At 34.0% G+C, this 26,822-nt stretch overlaps 2 protein-coding genes and 1 long non-coding RNA gene across 9 annotated transcripts in view; 1 reads left to right on the top strand and 2 right to left on the bottom strand.

The window, feature by feature from the left end:
* Positions 1–26,822, top strand: part of LSM11 (LSM11, U7 small nuclear RNA associated) — a 770,814-nt gene that overhangs the window by 61,266 nt on the left and 682,726 nt on the right. Inside the window, exon 8 of one of the 6 annotated variants that reach the window (XR_004318857.1) lies at positions 13,899–14,038. The exons of the other annotated variants lie outside the window; for them this stretch is intronic. The gene's annotated coding sequence lies outside the window, so the exon portion shown is untranslated. Of the gene's footprint in view, positions 1–13,898; positions 14,039–26,822 lie in introns of those variants that run through there. 6 annotated transcript variants of the gene reach the window in all.
* CLINT1 (clathrin interactor 1) overlaps positions 1–26,822 on the bottom strand; it is a 54,137-nt gene that overhangs the window by 22,474 nt on the left and 4,841 nt on the right. For both annotated transcript variants that reach the window (XM_006177963.2, XM_006177964.2), the window contains exons 2-5: positions 4,651–4,755; positions 3,998–4,094; positions 2,456–2,564; positions 1,338–1,502 (exon numbers count right to left, since the gene is read on the bottom strand). In XM_006177963.2, coding sequence (XP_006178025.1) covers positions 1,338–1,502; positions 2,456–2,564; positions 3,998–4,094; positions 4,651–4,755 — 476 coding nt within the window. The remainder of the gene's footprint in view (positions 1–1,337; positions 1,503–2,455; positions 2,565–3,997; positions 4,095–4,650; positions 4,756–26,822) is intronic.
* On the bottom strand, positions 14,829–25,234 carry LOC116662799. The gene is made up of 2 exons (XR_004318866.1): positions 21,330–25,234; positions 14,829–19,912 (listed from the first exon to the last, which is right to left on the bottom strand). It is a non-coding gene; the product is annotated as an uncharacterized LOC116662799 (long non-coding RNA).

Genomic DNA, 26,822 nt, shown 5'->3' on the forward strand with positions numbered 1-26,822 from the left:
TTATCTCTAATGCGGATGCTGTATTTAGTTCACTGTGACTGAGTCTGAAAACTTACTCAATTGTCTAAATTTACCTAATTATATACTGTGCTGATAAAAAAAGAAGGGTTACTAGTAACTAGAACGAGAAATGAGTTGAATAGCAATTTCTACTCAAAAACACATTAAATTGCTAAAGCTACTTTGAAAAAGCTAAAGAATAAAATGCCTACTTGGGCAAATAATCTAAAAGCTTCTTACTCCCCTAAACAAATAAAAACTCCAAAACCTATTTATGTGATCTAAGAGAAATAATTTTGTCCAATTCAAGAATTGACTTTTATATGATCTCAGACTTAAAAGAAAGGAATTTTTCTGCTGTTAGAAACATTAACCAATTAAGTATTTTTTCTTTGAGGGCAAGAAAGTGGAGAAGCAAAGCAGTGAAAATATTTTATAGATAATTGCAAAATAAGAAATAGGAGATTGTTACACAGTTGCAATGAAGGAGTTATGACATCTCAGTATAATCCAAATATAAACAGACTCAGATATGGGTAGGGCTGTGTATCTAAGTATGCACAGCACTGGCCTGTCTGACCAGGGACTGTCAGCGTTCTCTGAAGACAGAATGAATCCAAAGGAACAAGCTGTGAAACGGAGTTCTTATTTTCTGTATCTGTTTCAAGCACCTAGTCATATATTGTAGAGAAACTATATTATTACAATAAAAATAAACATGAGAGATGAATGTTTGAGCTGTTTTTAAATATGTTAGGAACAATAAAGCAATAGGCCTAGGTGAAAAACTGATGGTATTGTCAGTCACCTTTTTCTACGTCAAATTAACACACTGCTCAACAAAGGAAAAGACTGAGGATGGACCAACTTGTATGAAGCTCATCCATTTCTGGCCAAAAATAGAGCTAAACTGGTTTCTAATTAGAAAGATCAATCTTTTGATCAAGCTTCTTATTTTTTACACTCTAAGCAGTGAGAGAAACCTTTTCTTTTTTAGAATGGGAACCCCAAGAGAAAAGGGTATATAATATATATACACACACACACACACACATATATATATATCTGCTTTATTCTCTGTACATCAACTCAAAGTTTGCAGTTATTCAATGATTAATGCTAAGAATAAAATCGTATTTTTGAGCCCACAAAAGTAAAAAAAAAAAATAGAAAGATTCCTAAGATCCACAGGAGCCAAAATGAGTATTATATATATCTTAGAATTCTACATAACCTTTTGAAAAACAGCATTTTTGTCTTCCATATTTCAATGACTCTTAAAATGCACCCAAGAAGCTAAACTGATGCTTAAGTGCTAGTTTGTCCTTGATACTCACTGTATCTGAATCCTCCAACACTGTCTGAGGAAACCCCAACATATTTGTCTTTGTTCTTCTTTGCTTTCTTTCGCTCTTCACGAAGCCTGTCGTCATCCTGGGCAAATTCAACCAATTCTTTCACCTTCTGGCGAATATTTATACCTTGATCCTTGCCATGCTCATCTGTGAGGATGGTAAGGGAGAAACAAAACCTTAAAATAATTCAGCTAATATGTATCAAACCCTCTAACACAAACAAAAAAACAGACATGAAAATTTCAACACAAGAAACCAACTTCAATATTTTAAAATTAATAAAAAGAGGCAAATTGTTACTGAATTTTGTCATTTGCTCATCAGCAAATCTTAAGTCTTGAGGTGCAATTCTGGCTTACCAGAGTGTGTAAAAATGAGCTAAAAAGGACCACAGATATCAGTGCTATGCAAAATCAAAGATTCACCAAAAAGGATTACTAATGATGACCACACAAAATGGACTAATACCCACAAATGTTTTCTTTTTTATGTAGCATTTTCACAAAACAAAACCTACTTTAACATTCTAATAACTGAAAACCACCCAAACCCCTTGGTTCCCCCAATACAAGTTTGGAAACACTAATTACCCAGGATTTAGTGTAGCTGAATAACTTAATTTTTATAAAGTGCTTTTAACTGGGGTATGCTACAAAATGAAATGTGGTTCATTCTGTATCCTCTTTCACATTCAAAACACACTCTGGCCTTGCTGCCTTTGCACAGTAAATATTATTTGGTGGGAGGAAAAAAACCCAGCTTCAAACAGATGTGTGTGTTTTGGAGCTCTAACCTTTTCTTCCCATATGATTAAAGCTACTCCTTTATGGACACCACAGGGGACCAGTCTCCAGTGCATATTTTAATATAAACCCGAACACTCATGTTGTGTTGGTTCTGTTGTTATTAGCCAGTCTTTTCTGCAAGTTCTTGTCTTCACTAATTAATACTCTAGGGCCCCACGTCTTAGATTCTGCACTCGTCACACAACCAGCAACAGTCACATTCTAATTAGAGCGGAGAAGCTTCTAAGCTGGTTCAGGTGACTGACAACCCCAACTACTGTTTTAATTTGCTTATAAGGTTTTTCTATTGCTCACCTACAAAGTGGTAATTTTCCAGGGATCGCAAATCATAAATGTGTTCTCTGGCACTTGTAACAACACGCTCTGATCCATTCCTTATGAGGTAAGCTAGGAGCAGCAATGACTGTAAAAATACAAAGCACCAAATGACTTAACGAAATAAATTCTGGAAGAGCTCTGGTAAATGGCTAAAAAAATAATTCTAACATTAGCAAATAAATCATCTTTCTGTGTGTGTGTGAGGGGGAGTTCTTTACATTAGAAAGTTTAAATTACATAGTCTAAAACTCATATTATCAATTTAAAGTCCCTCTTATAACAAATAAGTAATACACACTTATAACAAATAGTAAATACACTGTCCACTGGATACTGCATGTCGAAAGATTAAAAAAAATTCAGATGTTTAAACAATCTGAATATATGATATAAATGAATACTAAGCTTTCAGAAAGTTGGTTTAGTTTTATTGTTAGAAACATCAGTTTAAAGAGAACAATTTGGTAATTATATGCTCCCATAGCATTTTCCCCAGATAAAATTTAATTTTGGGGGTTAATCATACAGCTTTTGTTTAAAAAACATTTGTAGGGTTTCTTTTTGAGGCAATGAAAATGTTCTGGTTTACAGTAACTACTACACAAATTTGTGAGTACGCTAAAAACCACTGAATTATGTATTCTGACCTTAACTTTGGAACAAACATCAACTAAAAATGATTAGATCTATGGAAATCTAGTTAGGTTGGTGAAATTGAGGGGCAAAAAAAAGCCCTGTCCTACCAGGAATTGATTCTTTAAAAAAGTAGTTTACCCAAAAATTATTAAAACAAACAAAAACCTCAAATTAATAAAAATGAACTTACAGAAATTCCAACTGTTTCATTACTACTACTGTACAAGCTAAAGGAATGACAGTGTTTCCAGAAACATCAAAAACATGGAAGTAAATAAAGCACTGATATGCAACACTGAAAGCCAGAAATGAGGCTTTCAAAGTTTCATATATGAATATTATAATGCCATTTTAGAAAACAGAAAAAGTTTTCAAGCAGCAAGAAAATATGGTGGGGATGGAAGAACAGATGACTATCTTGTTTTAGAATTATACATTATATGATGAGATCAGAACTAAATGAAAGGAACTTAATAAAGAGTACGTATTTGCAAATTCTAAAATGTCAGAATTTTAATATTAACTAGAATATCTTACTGTATTTTAAAGAGTATCTTTGGTGCACAATACTGTGATAATACTGGCAAGTTTTTATGCAGAGATGACAAATCATATTAGACTGTACTTTTCATCTTAATTGCTCATGCACCAAACATACATACCACTATAGATTCATTACTTTTGATATACACAAATATATGAATAGCTGTTTATGGAAACTAGAAAACAGGACACAAACAGCAAATCTACTTCTTTTATCTGTTTTAGAATGTTGTATTCTAGGATTTCACGCCATCCATAATCATTTATGCATGTACACCTTAAAATTCCAAGCATTTGTCTTCAACATGTCAAATAAGAAATACAGACTAATACCCATACCTTATAAACTCTTCTCCAATTTTTTTTGTTGTCTTTTAACATTCGTGACCAAAGCATGTTCATAAGTTCTGGAAATTGTTCATACATAAATGTAGCCCTGAAAAAAGAATTAATTTTCCTCAAGAGTTTGCAATATGTTAATTTTGACAGCAGATGGCAGGCTTGTTCTAAGTTACTATGTTTCCCTGAAGAGCTTTAAAAAAAATTAATAAACTTAATTCAAAAAAAATTTAAATAATATGCTTCCTTAAAAGTGTCTTTATCCTTTATTTTGTATAAAATCTAGCATATTTGTAAGTCCCAGTAACTAATATATTTTACAAGCCTTTCATTCACTGACATAGTCATCCAGATGTTTATCAGTAAAAAGTTTTCCTAAGCTTTATTTCAAGTTATTTAATACACATTTGTCAAAATTTTATGTAGTAAGCTACAGTAAATCTCTAAACTTCATTGACAACAAAAAATTTGTTTTACTTTTTTGAGCTAGTATTTAAGGGGAATGGATCCTGGGTAAAACTTCTTCCATTAATATCTGAATGAGTCTGCAAAATTTATATGTGGCAGCTAAGCAGTTTAAAACTGAAAGCAAATTTCACTTTTCTGTGTAAAGATAGATTCTTTCTGCACTGCTGAGTCAAATTATCACTTACTTGGCAATCTCTCCCATGAGTTGCCCGGAAGGTCCCCAAGGATCGTCATTCGTTGCTTCTCGAACCTTAGACTCTATTTCTGAATAATTCATTACCACATTGGTGCTGCAGAGAAAAAAAATGCACGCACATACGCACAAAGATTAGCATCAAAACTGAGAAACACATGAAAACTTAATAATGACACTACTGGGTGTCCTAATGAGATACCTCTACAGGGTGGGAAAGAAAACATCTTTTGTGCACAAGCTACCCCGAGGACACTATATAACACATTTAAGTTATCTCTTAAGAAGATTTTACTATTCCATTAGCCTTCAAGAATACAGGTGAGAGATTAGAGCTGGCATAAGTCCAGTAAAAAATGGCTTTGGGTCAAATTAAAAAGGAAATTGAACATGCTAAGAGTCTATTATAAAACTGAGTTGTCAGCTTGCTGATCAGACCTGGTTTACACACAGTCTTATGTTTTCTGTTTATAGAAATTCTGTAAGTTAATAAGCAAACTTATGTAACAGCTGACTTATTATACTGTATATAAAAAAAGCAATGAAAAATCAAAGAATACTCTGAAGATGTTTAGAACCACTATGCACATTCAATTGTAATCCTTATTTTTTCACTTAACTATATATCACATACATTTTCTGTCACTCTACAGTCACTGTAATCCTCACTTTTAATGGCTACATAACATTCTATCAGGAGATCATACGATGATGTATTTAACTTCCACTTAAGACTTCAGCTGTGGCTAAGAACAGGGGTTCTATGAGTCAGAAAGATCTAACTCCAATTACTTACTTTGTGACCTTTGGCAATACTATTTTAATTCTCTTAATCTCAGTTTCCTCCAATGTAAAATGGAAATAAGAAATACTACTACTGCCTCAAAGGGCAACGTTATCAAATGGCACACAATGAATGGTGCAGTGTCTGATACTTAGAAGTGCTAAATAAATGTTAGCTATTATTATCAGAGATAATAACCACCTATTAGAATTTTAAAATATTAAGTGGTATTTTTATAAGAAAGAACTAACTTTGAAAAGATTCCCTTACTATTAAGACATGAGGTGGCAAAATGTTTGGTTGTTAAAACAGAATTTCTCATGTTTATATGGATTTAAGAATTCAAAGACATTCTGAGGAATAAAGAAATGTTGTGAAAATGTGACAACTATAGTAGTACTCATTTGACATCTAAAGCTCCAATTATTACTGAACAACTGTTATAACAGATGCCTGTGAATATAGTAATTCCAACCTTCCATTTAAAATTTAAGTTTTAGAAATTGTGAAAAATAAGAATTTGGTAACTATGAGTTACATATACCCTACTTTCGCTGTATGGTTTTTCAGTCATCAAAAAGTTCTGTTTTAAATAAGGAAGGTCTGGTTCTAACTGGTACTCGAATCTCTCAAATATAATTTCAAATTTATTTTTATTTCAATTAATAAATGATGTTAGTTCAAATTTAAATGTATATAAATATGATGTGCCAAATCACAGACTAAATCTGGCTTCTAGATTTACATTCAGAATACTGTTCTACCGAGGTAGAAAACCGAAATCTGATAACTTTGTCAAATCTTGGAGAAAGCTGCCTTCTAAAATATCAAGTGGTTTGATAGTGTAAAATTATTTATAAATTATTTCCCTGGCACTAAAAAAAATTCATGGTCTCCAATGCCTTCTTAAAAATTTAAGAGTATTAATGGATAGATTTTTATAAAAATCCAGTAATGATTCTATTGACAATAATTGTGCATGTAAAGAACTAATAACAGTTTTTTCTTATTTTGCCAACAATGGAACCAAAATAAAATCAAGGCAGCCAATGACACATTTGCATTTTAAGATGCCACAAAATAATGGATTTCAGAATGCTTTTGTTTATTCTAGTAACTGAAGAATATGTGGCTAAGACAGTTAAAAGTATCAAAATGCAGCTGGAGGAATAAACAATAGCAATTAAGATTATAATCCACCCGAGTATTTCATAACCAAGAGCGCACTTGAAATCTGTTTGCATTGTTTAATTGTTGGAGGACAAGATGAAAAGACTTAATCTCTAGTCCATGTACATGAAATATTTTTACTAGAGCCTTCATAAATGTTGTAGCTTTCAGAACACTACTTTCCTTGTTCAAGCTACAAAAGCCCATGGGTCAAATGAGAAAGGTCCTGTTTCCCTAACCCTTCACAAGATTCTTAACTGAAAGCCTGTGTGTTTGAGTGCTGTGTGTTTAAGAGGAAGAGCTGGCAGAGAGCCAGTAATTTAAGAATCTCCTTATTTCCTTCGTTGAAAAACAAAGGGAATTATGTAAAATCACAACCTGCCATCAGAATACATTCACAATATAAAGTATATCCATGGAAAAATATGGCAACAATAGTAACAAAGTTAGAACCCTTCCACAGAGTATCAGGCTCTATTTTAAAGCCATTTTCCAATGAAACCGTTGCTTTCCAGAAACTGGAACACTCTTAAGATGAGATCTGATGGCATAAAGGATTCCAAAACAAAGTATTTTTAAGCTGTACTTAATTCAGCAACAAATGTAAACTAAAACAAAACAACACTGTATAGTTTGGCCTCATTCCAGGTCATTTAAAAATAACTATTTCTAAAAAGGTAGAAATGGTATTTTGATCCTTCCTTTCCCATGTTTTCTACTGCTCTCAATCCACACCCTATGCATAATTCCAGTGACCTTTTTAAGAAAGGAAAATAACTCACGCCCTGTCTCCCAAAGAAAGAAAAGTTAAAAAAAAAAATCATGTCCAGATAAGCAGGGAAAAAACAGCCAGTTTAATTCCCAAAACTTCCTATGATTGACACAAATGTTTTTTAAAGAATGGATAATTCAGACACTAGAGGGGGATCACCCATCAGTTTTTTAAAACCCACACACAATTCAGACAAAGGTCGAGGATCTGTTATGCAAACAAAATTATACGAAATTATCAGGGAATGACCAGAGTGAACAATGTAAGAAGCTGCTCGTGTTCTGAAGATTTTTTACCTTAAAGCAATACTGAACCACTGCTTTTTATAGGGCTAAAATCTATAATTAAAATCAATTCACAGTGCTCTTACACACTTTCACGTTTGCTCCTCACAACACCCCAGCAATAGGTAGGACAGGACTAAGAGTCCCTAAAGAGAGTGCTTAACTCTGAACAACCCAGCACCACTCATTCACTGGATTTTATTTTGCTAATTGAAGTATAGTCGATTTACAACATTGTGTTAATTTCTGGTGTACAGCAGAGTGATCAGTCATACAATATATATACATATTCTTTTTCATACTCACTGGACTTTTGATGCCAACTACTAAGTTACCATCCTCGAGTTCTGTATACATGCTTCTATGGCTATATGAACACTGCCAATATTCAATTAAGTCAAGGGCTGGGTATTCAATCTGTAAATAATTAGTACTCATTTTGGTCCTCCTCTTTAATTCCCACTTTCTGCTTATTGCACCACTCACTACTGATAAAATATCAAGTTAATTTACTTGGTAATGGTTTCGGTCCAGGTTTGGGAGGCAAAACTGGTTGAAAGTAAAGGCTAAAATGGGGCTTTCACTCACAGATGGCCAATGTTTCTTCTAATCTACATTAAGAATAATCAGTAAAATGACTGACAAGAAATAACTTCAGCAGTCCTTATGATATTTTTTCCTGCCAAAGTTCAAGAATATGCTTTGCTAAAACAAAACTACGCAGCCAGAGAAAAGGTAAAGCATAGGTATTCTGTAGTCCTAACTGCTAACGAAGGAAGAACATTGAAACAGATTTACTAAGAACTCTTTTTCCTAGCCAGCCTTTTTAATTTTACTTTTTTTAAAAAAAAAGGAGTCAACTGGGCCTGTATTTCTAATATGTTTTTTTCTTTTTGTTTTAAAGTTATTACAAAGACTTCATTCACTCTGAGATTAGGAAAAAATATTTAGCAGTATTTTGACCTTTAAACTTGTGCTTTGTCGAACGTATATCCACGCTTACGGACACAAGAGAGTTAGAAGAAAAAAAGAAAAGGGCAGCAAGAGACAGAGACAAATACAGCGTTCAAAGTAATGGCTTTAAATATGGTACTTTTTTCTTCATACTGTACTTTCCTTTTCCTGCATTTTCCAAAATTTCCCCCATGAACATTATACTGTGACTAAGAGAAAAGTATTAAATGCCATTAAGAATACAAATGGAGTACTTAGCAACATTTTAACTATTTATAGGCAAATAAGCATCACGTTAGACCATGTATTATTTGTACTTCCAATGTCTTGTTATCAGGCTAATAAATGCAGCAAACTAGTAACTAAAATACATGTATACATACTAAAATATGTATACCAAATGCTATGTGTGTAAAACCACAGGGGACAATTTAGTTACCTAATACTGAAATTAACATGATTTAAAAAAATTGTATTTGGGAAGAACAATTTCCAACATTAAAACCTATATTTAAAACTGACCTCTTAATCTTAATACAACAAAGATTTCAGAAGATACATTTATGATATAGGTAAAACTGTTCACTCCCTATAAAATAGCAATCTTTAAAAAACTTTTTAAAAACAATAAAACACACATAAAATGAACACTGAAAAAGATAGTTTTCTCAAGTAACAAGTTACTCATGTCAGGAAAATTTGTTCCTTTTAAAAGATGTTTCTAAACAAAATAGTAGGCAAATAGTTTTAAGAACACTTGCTCTAAAAGCTTAATAATAGACCACATGACACTCATTTTTCATCAGGGGAAGATGGCCTGCACCACATTATCCTTATCTGCAAGCTGAACATTAATAGGCTCAACACTCATTTCAAAACCAAGTTACATTTTATTACAGTCCTAGGGACAGTATCAAATTTATGGTCGATAACCAAAAAGTCTAGTTCTCCTAAACTCAACAAATACATAAATTTCACTGTTGCACCCTTCAAAAAAAAAAAAGCCTTTTACTGATCTGAAAATGAAACACAAAACAATGAATAAGGTCTTAACACAAGTGACAGTTCAGTAGAAGAATTAATGTTGCTAAAGCAGATATAATGATCATATATGACTACAGAGTATCTCAGTTATAAAATAGCTATAGTGCTAAAACAAAGGGAAACCCACAGCACTCCCTCAGTATCACAAGAAAATGAACGAAATAAATACTGAAAAGTACAGAGGAAGCAAACCCAAGGCTCTAGTGCTGCCACTACTAGAAGCCCCTCTACCAAAACAATAAATAAGTAAAAATTTAAAACTTCAAGTGAGGAGAGAGGGAAACAAATGTAACAGCACAGCCTTAGTAGAGAAGTTTAAATAAATGTACACTCACGATCACATGACTAGTAAATAGCAATACATGTCCAAATTTGGTTAGGCTTTCTACTTCTTGTTAAATGTAGCCTGTTTTCTACTGTGCCATAATGCCCTAAAAGAAGAGAATTAGTAATAGCACCTGAGTTAAATGAAAAAGCCTACGATATATAAGATGACATCACGAATCGTGCTACTAAGAAGAACTAAATGCTGAATTAATGTTTTAAAAGATATATTCTCAGTCATGCAAATTCCATTTTCTTTGGTTTTAGTAAAATTAAATACCAACTATCCAGCTGAAAAGGAGGAAACCATTGTACCTACACCCCCCCCCACCCAGCTTTAAACACATATTAAAAGCAAGGTAAAAATATCAGTATGAATAGGGAAAAACTGAAACTGAAGACATTTAAAATCTTACCCATTCTTCTACAGTAACAAGATTTCAGAAGAGTAATCTGGTTACTTACAAAAACATATACCCTATTTCAATCCACTTATATCATAAGTATGTAGTACCGTATCATAATTTTTTGAGAGAGAGGTGAACAGGGAGCAAATTAAACACAAAACACCACTCTGCAGATAGAAAAAAACTACAAGAGTAAACCCTTAACATTTTTGAAAGATGCACTGAATACCTCTGTGTATCTTTAAAATTATGAAAATAAAAATGTATGTACAGACTCCTGACAATCTCACAGATTCAATCAAGAATTAAAGTATCCTGTGCATATTATACTTCCTCAACAATATTTGGATTCACCAAATTTCTTTAGGTAAAAACTTTTGCAAACATTTTTCTTTTATTTATTTTTTTCACTGATTTCATATAGGTTTGATTGTTTCATCAATCGAAGGTACCATCAAATCTGATACATTCCTCTCTAAATATGTGTAAAACTTCTCTTTTCTGTCTGTGAATCATCATTTTCTTAGGATCTGCCACATTCACTACCAGTACTGGAGGTTAGCTTTCTTTGAGTTGTTTTTCACGAAGAAGTTATTAAAAGTTGTTACCACAGCCCAGAGCTGGAGCACAACAGAGCTGAGCTGCAAGATGGATGCCAGTGACTGGCTTACTAGCTAAGTGACTAGTTCCCACAGATGCAAGTTAGATTTGGATCTTAACAAAATTATACATATTTCCTGTAATAAATTTAGATCTGCTTAAAACAGTCAAAACTCTGAACAGAAAAATCTATCAAGAATCTACTGCATTTTAAAAAGGAGAATGGTTCATAATAGGAAATGTAAGGCAAAAAATTTTTAATCTAAGAACTTTAATCAGTAACTGACAGAAACCAATTTATAACGTACTTTCTCTTCTAATCTCTAAAAATACTCATTACAGATTATCAGTAGTCCAAATGATATCTTTATCTAAAGATTTCAAGCTTAAAAACCAGCATTCCAAATACACACAATTTCAAAGTGTGCGTTAAAAAAATACGGTTCCTTGCTTATGTAAGAGTTTACCTACCATTCCAGGAAAATGTCCGGTATTGATTCAGTATCAGTTTACATAAGCCAACAGTACCCAGACTCACATCTAAAATTTCTGAGATTCCTGACAGCTGATTTGTTCATCATTTAAGTATCAAGTTGTCCTAACATGTAACTAGCAGAAGTAATATATCTTACAAAATTTCTTCCCCCAAAACCACAAAAAATTACTATTTTATGGTTTATGTAGAATTCAAGGTCAGAAAACAGCATACAAAATGAATAATCATTAAAGAAGTCAACATTCCAAATTTAGTTTCAAATGGCAAACTATGTACCAGACTAGAATGTACATATAAATTGATCACTGGAAAGATAAAAACTTTTAGAAATAGTGATTAAAATACCTCATTTTATATGAAAGACCATTAAATGTTTAGTGTCCAACATAAAGTCTTTTGGGAAACACTAGAAACCACATATAATTATTTCAACTCTTCAGAGAAATATAGGAATTGACCCAAAACAAACAAACAAACAAAAATACTTAAACCAGGATGGTAGCTGGATTTCTGCCCCTCAAAGGCTGTCATTTTATTCTTTTTTTCCAAAAGGTACCAACTCCTTGATCACTACTAAGTGTGATGAACTGACAACTTCTCAAGGAAATAGTTTAGTAATTTATGTAACAGATATGCAAAGGAAAACCTCCATGGATGAGATAAGCCAAGAAAAACATCCTGATGTCCACAACTGAATAATGACCCATGGGAGGAAGAAACCATACAACTATTTCCCCTTCCTTACAACTTCAGTGGTTAGCAATACCAAATTAAATAACCCATTTGATAGCAGCGGATTCTCAGACACTCCAAGAACTGTTCCAAAACACAAGGCCACACTAAAAGAAAATACTACACATCTATGTATTTTCATACTCCGCTTCATCTTTTATGGCTATTTTGTAGAAAAGAAAAATAATACATGTATTAATTGATTGATAATTTGTTACAAATGAATAGGGACCATATCTTGTCTCTGATCCCTGGACAAATCAACCACATGTGTCTCAGTTTCCCTATCTGAGAGGTAATTCCTGTGTACTACAGAGACTAAATGAAATGACTTGTAAAGCATTTAGCACACATGGTTATTTTTCTGCCGGTATTTATTATTTTTAGTTTGAAGATATTCTTTATATGGCCCTTAGAGGAGACTGGCATTAACATTTACTACTTACCCACATCTCATTCATTATTGCAGACCTTTATAGTCATAGTAACTAGCAACCTATCTGACCCATAGTGTGGACACTGAAATGAAGATTTCTAGAACATAACTATGTAACAAGGCAGAAATGATCGTTATTAAGAAATGGCCAAAAATCTGGAAATGAGTATTAGCAACAGAACAACTATCAATACAAGCCTTAGCACAGAACTGCTATTTTATGCTTAATACAGTTTGTATTTTGAAGTTCACTCTCCTTAATAATCTTGGTACACCACCAATCGTGAGTGAGGGTTTTATTTTATATTAGGCAGCAATTTCTCCTGTAGTGGTAATCTGACATCATCTGATAAAAGTCTCTAACTTTTTGGATTCACTTAATTACCTCATTCATATCAACTATTGGAGTAATATAACTTGAAGCAAATTATGCAAAAGTCAAAGACTTTTAAGCTATTTTAAAAAGGGAACTTATCTAGCATGAAGTTTATATTTACAATTTAGAAATATTAAAAGTTGCAGAATTCTGAGCTCTCAAAATGCCAAAAATAAGGTCCATGTAATTCACTCTACGAAGTGTTTGGCTGAACAAAGGATGTTAGAAAAGCCCCAATACTTCAGTTCCTCTATCCTGTTTCCTATGTAAGAGCACAAATCATTATACTAGGAAATGTCTGGACGTTCAAGGGTCTTGATCGTTTACATGGAAGCCCTTCTATTTTGTCTCTAGCACAGGTGCTGTTATTATGACCTGGGCTGCAAATGACAGGCTTAAAAAAAAAGCTGTCCCAACAAAGGCTAGTCCCATGATGCTAAGGAGTTATTATTTTCCAGAGAAGCACTCTGGCAGAGCAGTACGATTTGGGGAGGCTCACAAAAGGGAAGAACTGTCCGTGTGTTTCAGGGAAGCACGATGAAAACTTGCTTCCAAAATTTAACAGCAATGGTGCTTAGAACAACACAGCAATAGAACAGGCAGAGGCAGCCACCACTAGGAAATTCTTCCTTTCCTGGCCACAGAAAACAAAGCTCTTACGACACAAAATTGTAAGAATACCAACCAACATCAATTACATAAAACCATGTGCATGAGGACAAAACCTAGAAGGAAAAAAGCCAATAAAAAGTGTTGGGGTGGGCCCCATTCTTTAAAATTTTATTTATACAATGAAAAAACCGATTTTTTCAAGAAAAGTAAAATAGCTTGTATAATATAAAACTTTCCTTCATTTGCTAGGGAAGTGTTCTACGGCAGGGGGGAATTGAATTCTGCCGAGGATCAGCTTCCACCGCCCTGCCTCAGCAGACGGTGTGCTGCATCAGGGCCCCCGCGTGCACGGGTGAAAGCTCTGAAAAGCCAGCTATGGATGCAGGGCCAGAAGGTAAGGGTGTCAGGTTGCTCTCTGCCCCTGGCTCCCTAGGAGTGAATGCCAGCCCCAAACCAAAACCATTTTCTATTTCCAGCAGACTGTTTCTTTTTTATCACGTAACTCTGTAACTTTTAAGATTTTCATTTTTTAATTTTCTTCTTAAACGGCACTCTAGTGTTCTGTGAAAAATATTTTGGGGGACATTAATTGGGGTTATATATGAAGTGTGCTCCACGGTGAGCTTTGGGAAATGTTATGTAAAACAAAGGTAATTTTATTACTGCAACACTTCTTGGAGGCTTTAGCATTCTCATGCGTATTTTGAGTCTCCAAAAGGGGGACTATGTTAAAAATTTCTAAAACTTTGGGGACAACATACCTTTTCTCTGGAGCATTCTGTTAAGTGTCCCAAGAAACCCACTTCTGTATATATTATTTTTTTTTTAATGGTCCTCTTTTCCAAACTTCCAAAAATGTTGTCAGTTTATACTTTTTATCTTACCACTGCTTTTAATATTTGTTATTTCTTATTTTTTACCTAATTAATAGCTTTTCCTTTAACCTTTTATTTTTATGTGTTTAAACTCTTACCTGTTGGCTGTTTTACAGCCTTTTTCCTACAACTCATTTATTTTTGTCATATTTAAAAAAAAACTCTTGACTGAAACTTTACTGTTGATCTTAATTTTCAATCTTGTTTAAGTTTCATCTGTTTTTACTCTTTTTGTACCCTTTTCTCCCCTTGGTTTTTAAACACTTTTAAACTTTATTCCAATCCCTTCAAAGTTCTCACTTTATTTTTTTTTTTGCTTTACGTTTTAATTTCTTAATCCTCATTTAATAACCCTATGTTCAACATCTTTTTTTCCTGCACAATTTACTTATTTTACATATTATAATGCATAGCTAAACAAAAAGAAACTCAGCCAAGAGCAGGGGAAAAGACGCGGATACCTCTCCCCACTAGCAGCTGCTTTTCTGGGCTCCCTCTTGCAGAGGTAACATTTTTCTTAAGGATCAATTAAATATGTACATGAGATACTCAAAAAGAAAGTAACTTTATCAAGTCCTAAGGGTGGAAAAATTGATTACTCTTATAATTAGAGCTGCTTTTTAACAATAATGTGCTAGTTTCTATGTATCTGACAGGGAGCAACATGAAGGTAGCTTAACTGTTTTCCATCTTGATACACGACCTCAGGGCACATCACAAAGCCGGGCAGGGTGGTACAGCTGCTGGGGTGTTCGGAGTCATCTCTGGGAGTCCTTTCCTCACTGCCTACTTCCCATTAATTTCCAAGACCTGTTCATTCTGCGTTAAAAATACCGGCACTCACCTCGAGCCTAAGCTCCTGTAAACGGATTTAACAATCTCTCCATTCTGGGTGTATTCTCCTTTTATTCATCTTCTAAACCGCAATCAGATTCATCTTCCTAATATTTAGTGTTGGCCATGTTTGTCTACCACAAATTCATCACAACCTTCCCCCCAAACATTTCCCTCCTCCTGTATCAGTGATACCATTCAGGCTTATGGCTTAAGTATCACTATTCGTTACTTTTCTCCCCTCTTCCTAACCAGCCTCCAATCCATTCCTTTCCAATTCTGTTTTCTAAATTTCTCTCAAATATGTCCCTGTACTTTTCCCTATCCACACTCCCACCACCATGGTCCAGGGGGACTACCATTTCTCATGCCAACAACCTTGTAACTAGTGTCTCTGCTTCTCCTCTATCTCCCAACACACTAGAGCCAAAGTAAACTCCTGCTGAAACACAAATCCTACCTATTTGAGCCCTGATTTTAAATGTAGCAAAGGCTTCCTTATTACCTTCAAGATGAAAGCCACATTCCCTAACATGGCAAAAAAAAGGCCCTTCATGTGAGATACCAATTTATTTCTTCAGTCCCATCACTGTCATTCTCACCTCCAGCTCTGTGCAACTGCTGTTCTCTCTAAGTCCTCTGGACACCCATCCCTGCCCCCTCAACTAACTCCACTTCATCATCAGATTTTAGCTTAGCTACACAGCAAAGCATATAATGTGCTTTCCACTGTCTTGAACTAAAACTAAACCCAGTGTACTATATATATAACAGCATGTTTGTTTACTTGCCTGCTTCCCTCTCTGGACTGAAAGCATCCAGAAGACACAAACTGTTTTACTCACTTAAAGATCATCAGTACCTGGAACAGGTTGATGACAGCAGACATGTAGTAAGTATTTATTGAGTAACTGAACGAAAGGACTAAAATTATTAAATAGCTTCCTTCCTCTGACTAAACAAAGTCCTAACTAAACTAGTGATCAGGACCTGCACGATCTGGCCTCAACCTATCTATCTAGCCTTTTCTCCCATTACTTCTGTTTCATTTCTTTTATGAGGTAATTATATTACTAGCTGAAATTTAAACATGCCCTTTACTTTCTTACTTCAGTTAACTATTCACCCTCGGAATCCCCACCTCTTCTATCATTTAAAATCAAAACTAGTTTTTAACAAAGATGCAAAATGAAGCCTTCCTCTTTCCAACCCATATTCTCCCTTTCCTGTGATGGAATAAACATTACATTTTAACTCTGATGAATTATACTCTGCCTTGTACAATAGCTATGCATGAATTTATCTTAACCCCCTTAATATATTGTAAGTTTTAAAAAAACAAGCAGAGTTGATTATTTGAGGACTCGGTATTTGTTAGTTTATCTGCTCACTAAAATTGTATTTGTAACACCAAAATCAATATTCACGACATTTTCATGGCCATTTGTGAAAAGCAAAGAATGAGTCATCTGTCACACATTCCCAGCTGAGGTCAAAAAGGTGATGCTCTGTCTTCTTGTTTCAGTTCTCATACTGTAAACAAATGTCCTTTCCCCTGGTCTATTCAGTGTTAGGTTTTTTCAGATCTTTATGCTTTTTCTTGATTCCTTTGTTTAGTATGGCCCCCAAGCCTAGTGCTAAAGTGCTATCTAGTGCTTCTAAGAGTAAGAATGTTATAATGTACCTTACAGAGAAAATATCTATGTTAGATAAGCTCTGTTTGGCATAAGGTATAGTGTAGTTGACTCTGAGTTCAATATTAATGAATCTATATCTATATCTATATATATAAAGAAGGTGTCTTTAAAATAGAAACTTATATAAACAAAGGTTACACACTAACTGGTTGATAAAAATGTTGTGACCAGAGCCCCAGAGGAATCTAACCCTGTATTTCCTCTAGGAATAGAGGTTCAGTATTTGCAGTGACTTTGTAAAACAAAACTACCTCAAAGAACCAGGACTGACTGTACTACCCATTATGCATTTCTGGTTCCCTCTCAGTGACTAACAATGAACGCCTCACATAAAATGGGTATTTAACAACTGACCAGTAAACACATAAATGAAATCTATGATATTTTGGTAACAGAGGAGGGCAACGGAAGAGAATACAGATTAAGATATGAATGGAGAGGACTAAAATAAACAGCCTCTGACCAACAAAAACACAAAAGTGACAAGAGAAATACAAACCTCACAAAATTTTCTTTAAAAACTGTCATGGAACATTTCAATCCCAGGTCTTTTGGGGTCACAGCCAGAAAGACTTGTTAGTTTACTATAGCCCCTAAAATTAACTTTTTGATCCCTACATGAAAGGTTGAAAACGTTAATATATTTTGGCACAAGACTTCTGTCTCCCACAGAAATAGCTGAAGAGCTAAACATAAAATTTAAGGCTGAAAAAAATACTTCCAAACCTTTAAACCTCCTACTTATGCTCAGTGTCAACTATGGATCAGGGAGCATCATGGATTTCACTTCTATAGTTGTAATTCTAATACACAAGCAGCCCTTGCTTTACATGCACCCTGTTAACTGAAACTCGTACGTACTGGACCAGGCCCTCACTTTGCAAAATCTATTACTACAGGAGAACCGAGCAAAACAAAGACTGTATAGCAGTAATTCTTGTGTGTTCCTTCTGAAGTAACACAAGTGGCAGAGGCAAATGAACACATTTTATCAACTGCTTCACATTCTAGTCCATAAGACGGCATATTTATAATTGGTTTTTTAAAGACTTATATAACTCTATGGGCCAGGCAATGTCCTAAGCCCTTTATAAAGAATTTATCCAATCCTAACAACTCTATGAGACAATCTTATTATACCCATTTTTACAGATGAGGAAACTGAGGCACAAAGAGGTTAAGTATCTCACTCAAGGCCACACAACCATTAAGTAGTGTGCTGAAGATTTGAACCCAGGTGGTATGACTCCAGAGATAAAGGTCCAGACTTTATGCTCCTAATTGCTATGTTATAATTATGATTTTAACCAAGCCCCCTCTTCCTCTTACCCCATTCCCAGCTCCTGATCCATTATTTAACTCAGTACTGAAAGCAATGTACATAAGTGGGATCATTTCATTACTCCGCCTATCAAAATTCCTCACTGGCTTAACACACTTACAATAAATCTAAACTCTATGCAATGGCCTACAAATCCCTGAGCCCACCTGGCTCCTTCCATGCTCTTGCCACACTCTTCTCCAGCTTTCTCACCAGCTCCTTCCCCACTCTGGGTCTTTGCTCACTTTGTGTCCTCTCTCTGGAACACACTCTTTCCTTTACTCTGTGTGTTCTACTTTAAATTCTTTAAGTCTTAATGCAGATACCATATCCTCAGAAAGGCCTCTTCCAACCACCCTGATTAAAACAGCCCCATTCATCATTCTCTACTTCAGCACCTTTTCCTCATAATATTTTAAAAAGTTTACTTGTTCTTTTTTATTTACCTCTCTCCCCATCGAAACTTATTTACAACTGTACTTCAAGAATCTGAAAGAGTTCCAGATGATCAATAAATATTCATTAAATGAATAAGCCAGGTTATCTTCTGGCTTCCTGTGGTCCCTAGTACAATACCTCATTCTATTTATCATCTGGGTTTCAGACATAAGAAGCATACCTATAATTTGAATTTTGTTTATCAGAGGGTATACAAACATCAGGAATATACTTTAACTCATTCAATAAAAGATGAGTATCACTATATATTCAAAAAACTCGTATCTAAAAAATGTTATCAGTCTAAAAGGATTGTTAATTATGTATTGTTATAATTTTAAAATTATTCCTTATAAATCTCAACATGGCCAAAGGGATATTCAAACACCAGTGCTGTACCTCCAGCAAATTTCTCAAGCTCCTCTACTCTTAATTTCAAATTACTTGTATTTAATTACTTTGAATTGTGTAGTTTTGCTGCTTTTAAACATTTTTACATATACAGTTATTCTTTTTAATTATTGGGAAAATGTGACTCTCAACATTTGGTTAGTTTTTTTCCAACTTAAGTCAAAAGGATTTCATATTCCAAACAAATTATCTATTTGGTTTGGGGGTAAATAGGCCCAAGCATACACTTAAGATATACATCCCACGATTATCTACAGAAAATTAATCCTCAATACTTATCTCTACAAACGTCACAAACGTAGGTATTTTATATTTGTTTGCTAAATAAAGTGTCAACATCCAGCATTCTAATTAGAATAGTGCTGCCATTACTGAGGCTTAAATTACTCAGCAATCAGATCCCAGTTTAAATTGTAAACAATTTAAGAGCCAAACAGGAGTTATAAGGCATTAGTATGTGAGTTACAGGTAGATGGTTGTACCATGAAATATCTTAGAAAAAGTACATTCTATGAGAGCATTTTATTGACATAATCAGCTTATGCACAATATATACACTTGTATACATATGCTTTAATTTTTGTCTTTTCATACTTCACTGATTTATGGAGATGGGAAAAACTGCTGGAGGTGGGAAAAACAGGAGAGAACACCAATGTAGCATCCTTCATAAATCTTTTTCTGTTACTGTTTAAAAATACAAAAACAAAACATTAATTATCCAAAAGAAAAATACCAGCACCAGCACACTTTCAAAAGTCTTTGTCCCATGTACCAATTCTCAGTACTGGAGGTGCTCCTACACATAAGTTCTAGTAACATCTTAATTATGACAAAAATCTCTCTATGTAATCCACCATGTAACCTCTTTTTAAAATCTGCCTCACTGCTAAAAGGAAGCAAAACCAGGAGTCCTTACAGAAATGGCTGACTCCAGGGATGAAGTAGTGAAAATATAGGATAATCAATGAAACCTCTTGTGCCAGAAAGTGAGAAAGTGTTCTAAATAGATATAGACAGACAGGCAGGCAGGCATGTCAAAAGGACACAGGCCAGCTTTACAGGGCTCTTGCTGGCTAAATTGGTGACAATTTAAGTACTGAAATAAGTAAGGACTATAATTGATTACAGCTCACTGAATAAAATGAAAAACCATGAAGGAGGAATGGAGGAAAGAAAAAAATGAGAGCTCATGCTTAAAGTAAACTGATAACTATGGAGAGAAGGGGAGGGATGAGCACACCATTTGTAACCATTATAGTAAAGACTGGCTCAAGTTAGAATCAGCAGATGCTAAGTCTAGGGAGGAGTGTGATGAGGAGGGGAAGGGGTCTCAGAGTCTCTCCCTACAGACTAGTTATTAGTTGCAATGAGACAACACCTTGACTGAGTGGTCAAAATTAACATCACTAATGAGGAACATACAAAAAATGTTTTCCTCCTGAAAAGGACACATCACTTAATATAATTTTCCAGCTCAGAATACGTAAACTGAGGAACTATCAGCTAAACTTAAATTGTGGAATATCATATAAAATAACTGGCCTGTAATCTTCAAAAGCGCCGTCATTTTTGTTAGGAAAGAAAGGTTAAGGAACTCTTCATTAAAGGAAAGAGCCATGACAATTATTTCACATGATCCTGGGCTGAATTTTGTACTAGAGTGGAGTAACTGACAAAATTGGAGTATCGACTTCAGAAAGATAAAATTATTGTTTCAATGTTCAATCTTCTGAATCGGGTTATTATATCATAGCCATATAGGAGAATAATCCTTGTTCTTAGAAAATGTACACTTAAGTCCTGAGGCATGTAACCTACTTTCAGATGGATCAGAAGAGTGTGTGTGTGTGTGGGCGTGTGCGCACCTACAGACAAGACAGTAAAGGAGTAGGAAAATGACAAGCAAATAGGGCAAAATCTTAAAAATTGGTGAATCTGGATAAAGGGTATACAGGTGTTCTCTTTACTAGCCTTGAAACTTTTAATTTCAAAATAAAAAGTTCTTTAAAAATCTGTCTTATTGCACAACCCTGTGAATGTGCTAAATGCCACTGGATTCTACTGGATTAAAATGGTTAATTTTATGCTATGTGAATCTTACCTCAATAAAAAAATTTTTTTTGCCTAGAACTGCCCCTCTAAGTAACACACATAAGTTGGAACATAGTCAAACTTCATGAAAGGACTGGCTGGTTTATTTCTTTTTCATTTCAAAATGTCATTTGCTGGATTCTATAATTTAAAGAACATGTATTTTAGTGTCATATTAGGCAATAACTAGCTTTCTCAAGTGCTACCATTCCTTCATTGAGAAAGTGAAAATTATACAATATGCTTTTAGAAACAGAACATATACATTTTAACGTAAAGGAAGTTTATCAGAGTTAGCACACATTATGAAATTTAGGGTCACCTGATCTTTATAATACCATTTTATTTTATACTTAAGTTATAGTAAAAGGAACAATTAGTAATTGAGTTATACAAATCTTATTCTCTTGGTACACCAACCACCACACCCTCTTCCCCCAAACCATGTTAACATGTCAAGCAATCTTAAGTACTTACATGAGTAAAAAATCTAAAGGTTAGACATTTCACACAACTAATAAATAGGCCCATCACACCTCAGTGATGCTCACAGGATTGTTCTGGTTACAAAGTTTTCATGTAACACAGTATTTTATGTAATCTATTACCATATATGACAAAAGTTAAAAGCTAGCAAAATGTTATATTTAGATATAACAGTAATAGAATATTTATAACTCTAAATCATAAACTAGGACAGCTATTCCCACTTACTAGAAAAACTTTTAGTCAAATATTTAGCATAAAATATTTATTTGAAAATAACAGTCATTACAAATTCAGCTGTACAACTTGTGATACACATTATCAATTCAAGTACAAGTTCCTCAAATCCAGTTTCTAATAAATTTTGAAAGCCTCAGCTCCCAAGGTCCGTATTTTTTAAAAAATACGGGGCTACTACTCCTATTCAACAACCAGACGGTGCTACTTTGTCCTTAGAGCAGACTTGCATTGTTTTTGTGGATACGTTTTAAGTGTGAAACATCCTTTCCTATTGCTGACAGTTGCCTGGGGCCACTTGCATAGGTTACTTAGTAAATAAACTATTTTTTTAAACAAACAAACAAATAAAAAGGACAGCATGACATATTTCTAATCAAGAAATATCATATTTTAGACTGGTTTCACAAGCAAATCAAATATCCAAGGTGTTAAAAAATGTATAGACTAAGAATTACTTGCATTATAGATCCCAATTCTAGTTTTTACAGGTATAATAAAACAGTAGCCACTAAAATAATTTTAATAGTAAAAGTTTTGCCAACTTTTAAATTCCTACTAATTAGAACTAATCTAAGGAATGAGTCTTTGTTCACCTATATCATTTAATTTTGGGTCACAGCTTTTTAAAGCTCTCTCACAATGACAAAATTAAAACAAAACAAAAGCAAAGAGCAAGAATTTCTTGAGAACACAAGGGTAGACATTTTCACAATATATTAACTCATTTAATTCTCTTAACAGTCATGGGAGGTATACCTTATCCATATAGTTTTACAAACTTACAGAAATGGACAAAGTCTCCTGACTTATGATGTCTCCCGTTCAAGTATTCCTCACACCCCTCACTTAAAAATAAAATGGAAACCCAAGGAAATTTGCTCAGCTTGGGCATACTCATGACAAATGATCTTTTTAAATATGTGGCACCCTACTGAAAATACCCTGTTAAGGTAATTTTGTTAAATGTATTATTTGACTCTATGAGAACAATCTAGCAGTACTAAAATTAGGTAAACTTTTTAAAAAGCATAAAATCTTCTAAAGAGAATGATAAAATGAAGAGACAGCCTGCACTGGGGCAATATGTGAAAATTACATCTTTGTAGACACAATGCTTGATACTGCACAGGTTGATTACCTCACTTGTAAATATTTTCACTTCCATTTCATTAAGTTCAGATGCACTGCCAAATATCAAACACTAACTGAAAGTATGTAAGTAAAAACATCCTATCAATAGAATGATTAAATGAGAAATCTTGCACCTCAGTGATAAGTTTGTAGAACTACCTCAAAGCACTCAAATACTTGATATATTTATAAAATTTAAAAGTTAAGTCACCAATAATTTCCCCTATTTTCCACCGACTGAGTAAACTTAGATTTACTCAAATGCATTTCCAAATCCCAAAAACTAGACTCAATTTTTCTGACAAAAAGGAAACTGTTTCCAGAACCTCATCCACAAAAATTCTGAAACCTATATAATTTTTCCTCTTAAGTTCTCAAAAAACCAACCAAACAAATACAAAAGAACAACAATAACAAAAACACCAAGCATCTATACATGTGCTTTTCATATGCATCCACTTTACAGAATCATAAGCTGCCACTGGAACCATAAGATCGGTCTCTCAGCTTAAACTATGCTACAGTGCTTTTGGCAGATATTTAATAAGCACTCACTGAAGGACCCTTATAAGATATGGCCAAGGTTAGTAAGGATATCAGTAATGTAATTTCAGTTACTGTACAACATTTAGACATTTACAACCTATGCCAAAATCCTACTACTTGGATAGGTACATAACAGACAAAGGAAAACTGTTCTTAAATTATCCAATTTGAACATAAGAAAAATTGGGAAAACTTGTGCCTAAATCACAGGTTAATGTGACATAGCGCTATAGGCAAAGCTAACTGACCACAGTATAAAGATCAAACAATTGTGTAAAACTTATTATAGCTGTGGAAGCTGGTTACAGAGGACTAATTCTGAAGTACATAATATAGCCCCTGACTGTCACCACATCTTTTTTAGGATTAATTACAGCAAGCATGTTCAGAACACTAGCATAAGATTTCTTTTTTCACCTACGGAACAACTGTTTGTGTCTCTTTCACTGAGGAGCATCTCTCTTACAAGCATTATTCAAGGGACTGCAAGCGGCTAGAACACTTTTCTTTTATGAGAGGTACATAAAAGGGAAAAAGGAATAAACACTAAATTTGGTTCAGAAACTTAAGTATCACAAATTTTTCCAAGTAATTTTTAACTTGTGTAAGGCATACAATAGTAATTCACCTTTCTTACAGTGAATAATGTCTTGTAAAAGTTAGCAAAAACTGTTAAATATATGTTCTGAAAGCAGACTAATCCAGACTCTACTTTCTAGATGTTACTTCAGGCAAGTTTCTGGACGTCTCTGTGGCCAGTTTCCTCATCCATAAATTAAGAAGAATAATTTTGTCACTACTGTTCTTGGCACATGGCAAATGCTGAATAACCATTAGCTTTTATTAGAAATATCTGGGCTTAGATGATTTCCTCGGTAATATAAATCAACTTACCAAATTTCAAAAATATATCCTGAACACCTATTCTATGTCATACACTGTTTGAGGAGTTAGTAATACAGTAAACATCACAAAGTCCCTACCCTCAAGGAGCTTACATCCCAGAGGCACTAGATGGGTACATGCAAATAAAGGAAGCAGAGGGGAAAGACTGACGTGTTGAACACAGGCATTTTATACAGAAACATTGAAAGAAAAAGGGAGTGGTGGTAGATGAGGTCAGAGGGAGCAGTAGAGCCAGATCAACTAGAGGCTGGGCAGAAGCAAAATGAGAAGCGGCTGCAGAGTTCTAAGAAGATGAGACTTAATAGTTTTAAAGAATCACTCTTGTTGCTGTGTGCAGAACAGACTACAGGGTTAAAATTTTTATTTGGCTTCATGACAAATGAGCCACACTTCAGAAGCCCATTCAGTATCAAACTTATAACTATAAGCCAAACATATCAAACTAAGGGTATTATTTAACCATGGTGGTTTAACTGCAAATAAAAAGTTTTAATCATACAATCTTAAGCCATTTAAAAAAATTTACAAGTGATCAATGAATACATATTTTTCTTTAATGATTTGCTAAAATGCATGAAAGCAAATGGCAAGAAAAACAAGAAACTGAATTTTCACTGCATGTCTTTTTTTCTATTATATAATTTGGGAGACTGTGCTGAAAACCTTGAAGGCCCTTTCTGCAATGTGCTTACCTTGTACATACTGTTCAGCTATTGTCAGACATGACGGAAGTGGACAGCATATTTTAGAAGGTTCTTTTCTTGATTTTGTTCAATCTCTTTAAGGATAAATTGTCAACTTCAACTTGCCTCCATAAAATAAATCTTTTTACATTTTAGAAGAAATATTTTACATTAGCAGTATCTTTAAAACCCTTAGAAAATACAAAACAAACTGAATAAAAATTAGCAGATGGAAAATGCAATGTCTTTCCAAAGACTATTCCTTAATATGTCTTTCGAAAGATGTATTTCTGTAATATGCTTGACAACATTAAAGTAAAAGCATTTATGCTCTGGTAAATTCAAAGTACACATAAAAGATATTTTTATTATTTTCCTATACACAGGATAAGATGTCTATTCACGTGAACAGTTTTAGGAGAGTAAGTACCCACTGAAAATAATGATTCATAGATTAAGACACAGTTCTTACATACTTGTAAGTAATCTAGTCTGACATTTTCTTTATTCTTTCAAACACTATATTCTTTTGACTTTTTTCTAGATGCTATAAATTATTTTGTGCATTTCACAATAATAAGTGTTTCAAGAGTTTATTTTATGTCAAATGCTATGAATTTAATCCTCACAAGAACCCTGTAAAATAAATATCTCCATTTTATAGATGACAAAGTTTAGAGATACTGTTCACATGCCCAAGATTACCATTTCTTAGCGGGGGATCTAGGATTTCAGTCCCGTTCTGATCTCTGAGCCACAAACTTCTTCCCAGGTCCCTTAAATACCACATGGAGGTGCCTATGTATAGAAGGGTGTATATAGCTAGCAACTTAATATAGAAAAGTATAAATGGATAAACGCTCATAGACTAAACAATGGAAGCTCATATGAAATGAGACCTTAAAAAAAAATAAACAGTTAAATATATTGTCCTAGAATGTTAAGTAATGTCAGCTGAGACTGAAAAGAATTAAATCTTTATACATAAGAAATTACAGGTACTAAAAAATGTACTTTGAATCTATGAAGTAGTCCTGCTGTCCCCAAAACTGAAACATGAATTTATCAAGTTACTAGATACAGTAACCAAATTGGAAGAAACAGAGGTTAGAGAAAAATTTTAAAAACCCCATGCAGATTCAATTACCAAACTCTAGACTGAGAGAAATGCAAAGAACTCAGTTTCTTCAACAAATAAATTGCAAGAGGAAAAAAAAGATAGAGGTTGAACCTATAGTTTAAGAGAATAAAGAGATATATCCACCAATCAGAAACATCAAAAAGGAATTATGAGGTAACTGAGAAATGAATACTGACTAGACATTTGATATTAAGTTATCGCCTTTTTTAAAAGGTGTGATAACGGTATTGTGGTTATGGTTAAAATAAAGATGACTCTTTTAACTTTCGGAGATTAATATACTGAAATTATACAGTGTCTGGAATTTGCTTCCAAATAATATGGAGTAGGGGGTTGCAGGTAGAGTCACAGATGAAGCAAGATTGGCCAA

The sequence above is a fragment of the Camelus ferus genome, chromosome 3 (genome assembly GCF_009834535.1).
Source record: "Camelus ferus isolate YT-003-E chromosome 3, BCGSAC_Cfer_1.0, whole genome shotgun sequence".
NCBI classification, from domain to species: Eukaryota; Metazoa; Chordata; class Mammalia; order Artiodactyla; family Camelidae; genus Camelus; species Camelus ferus.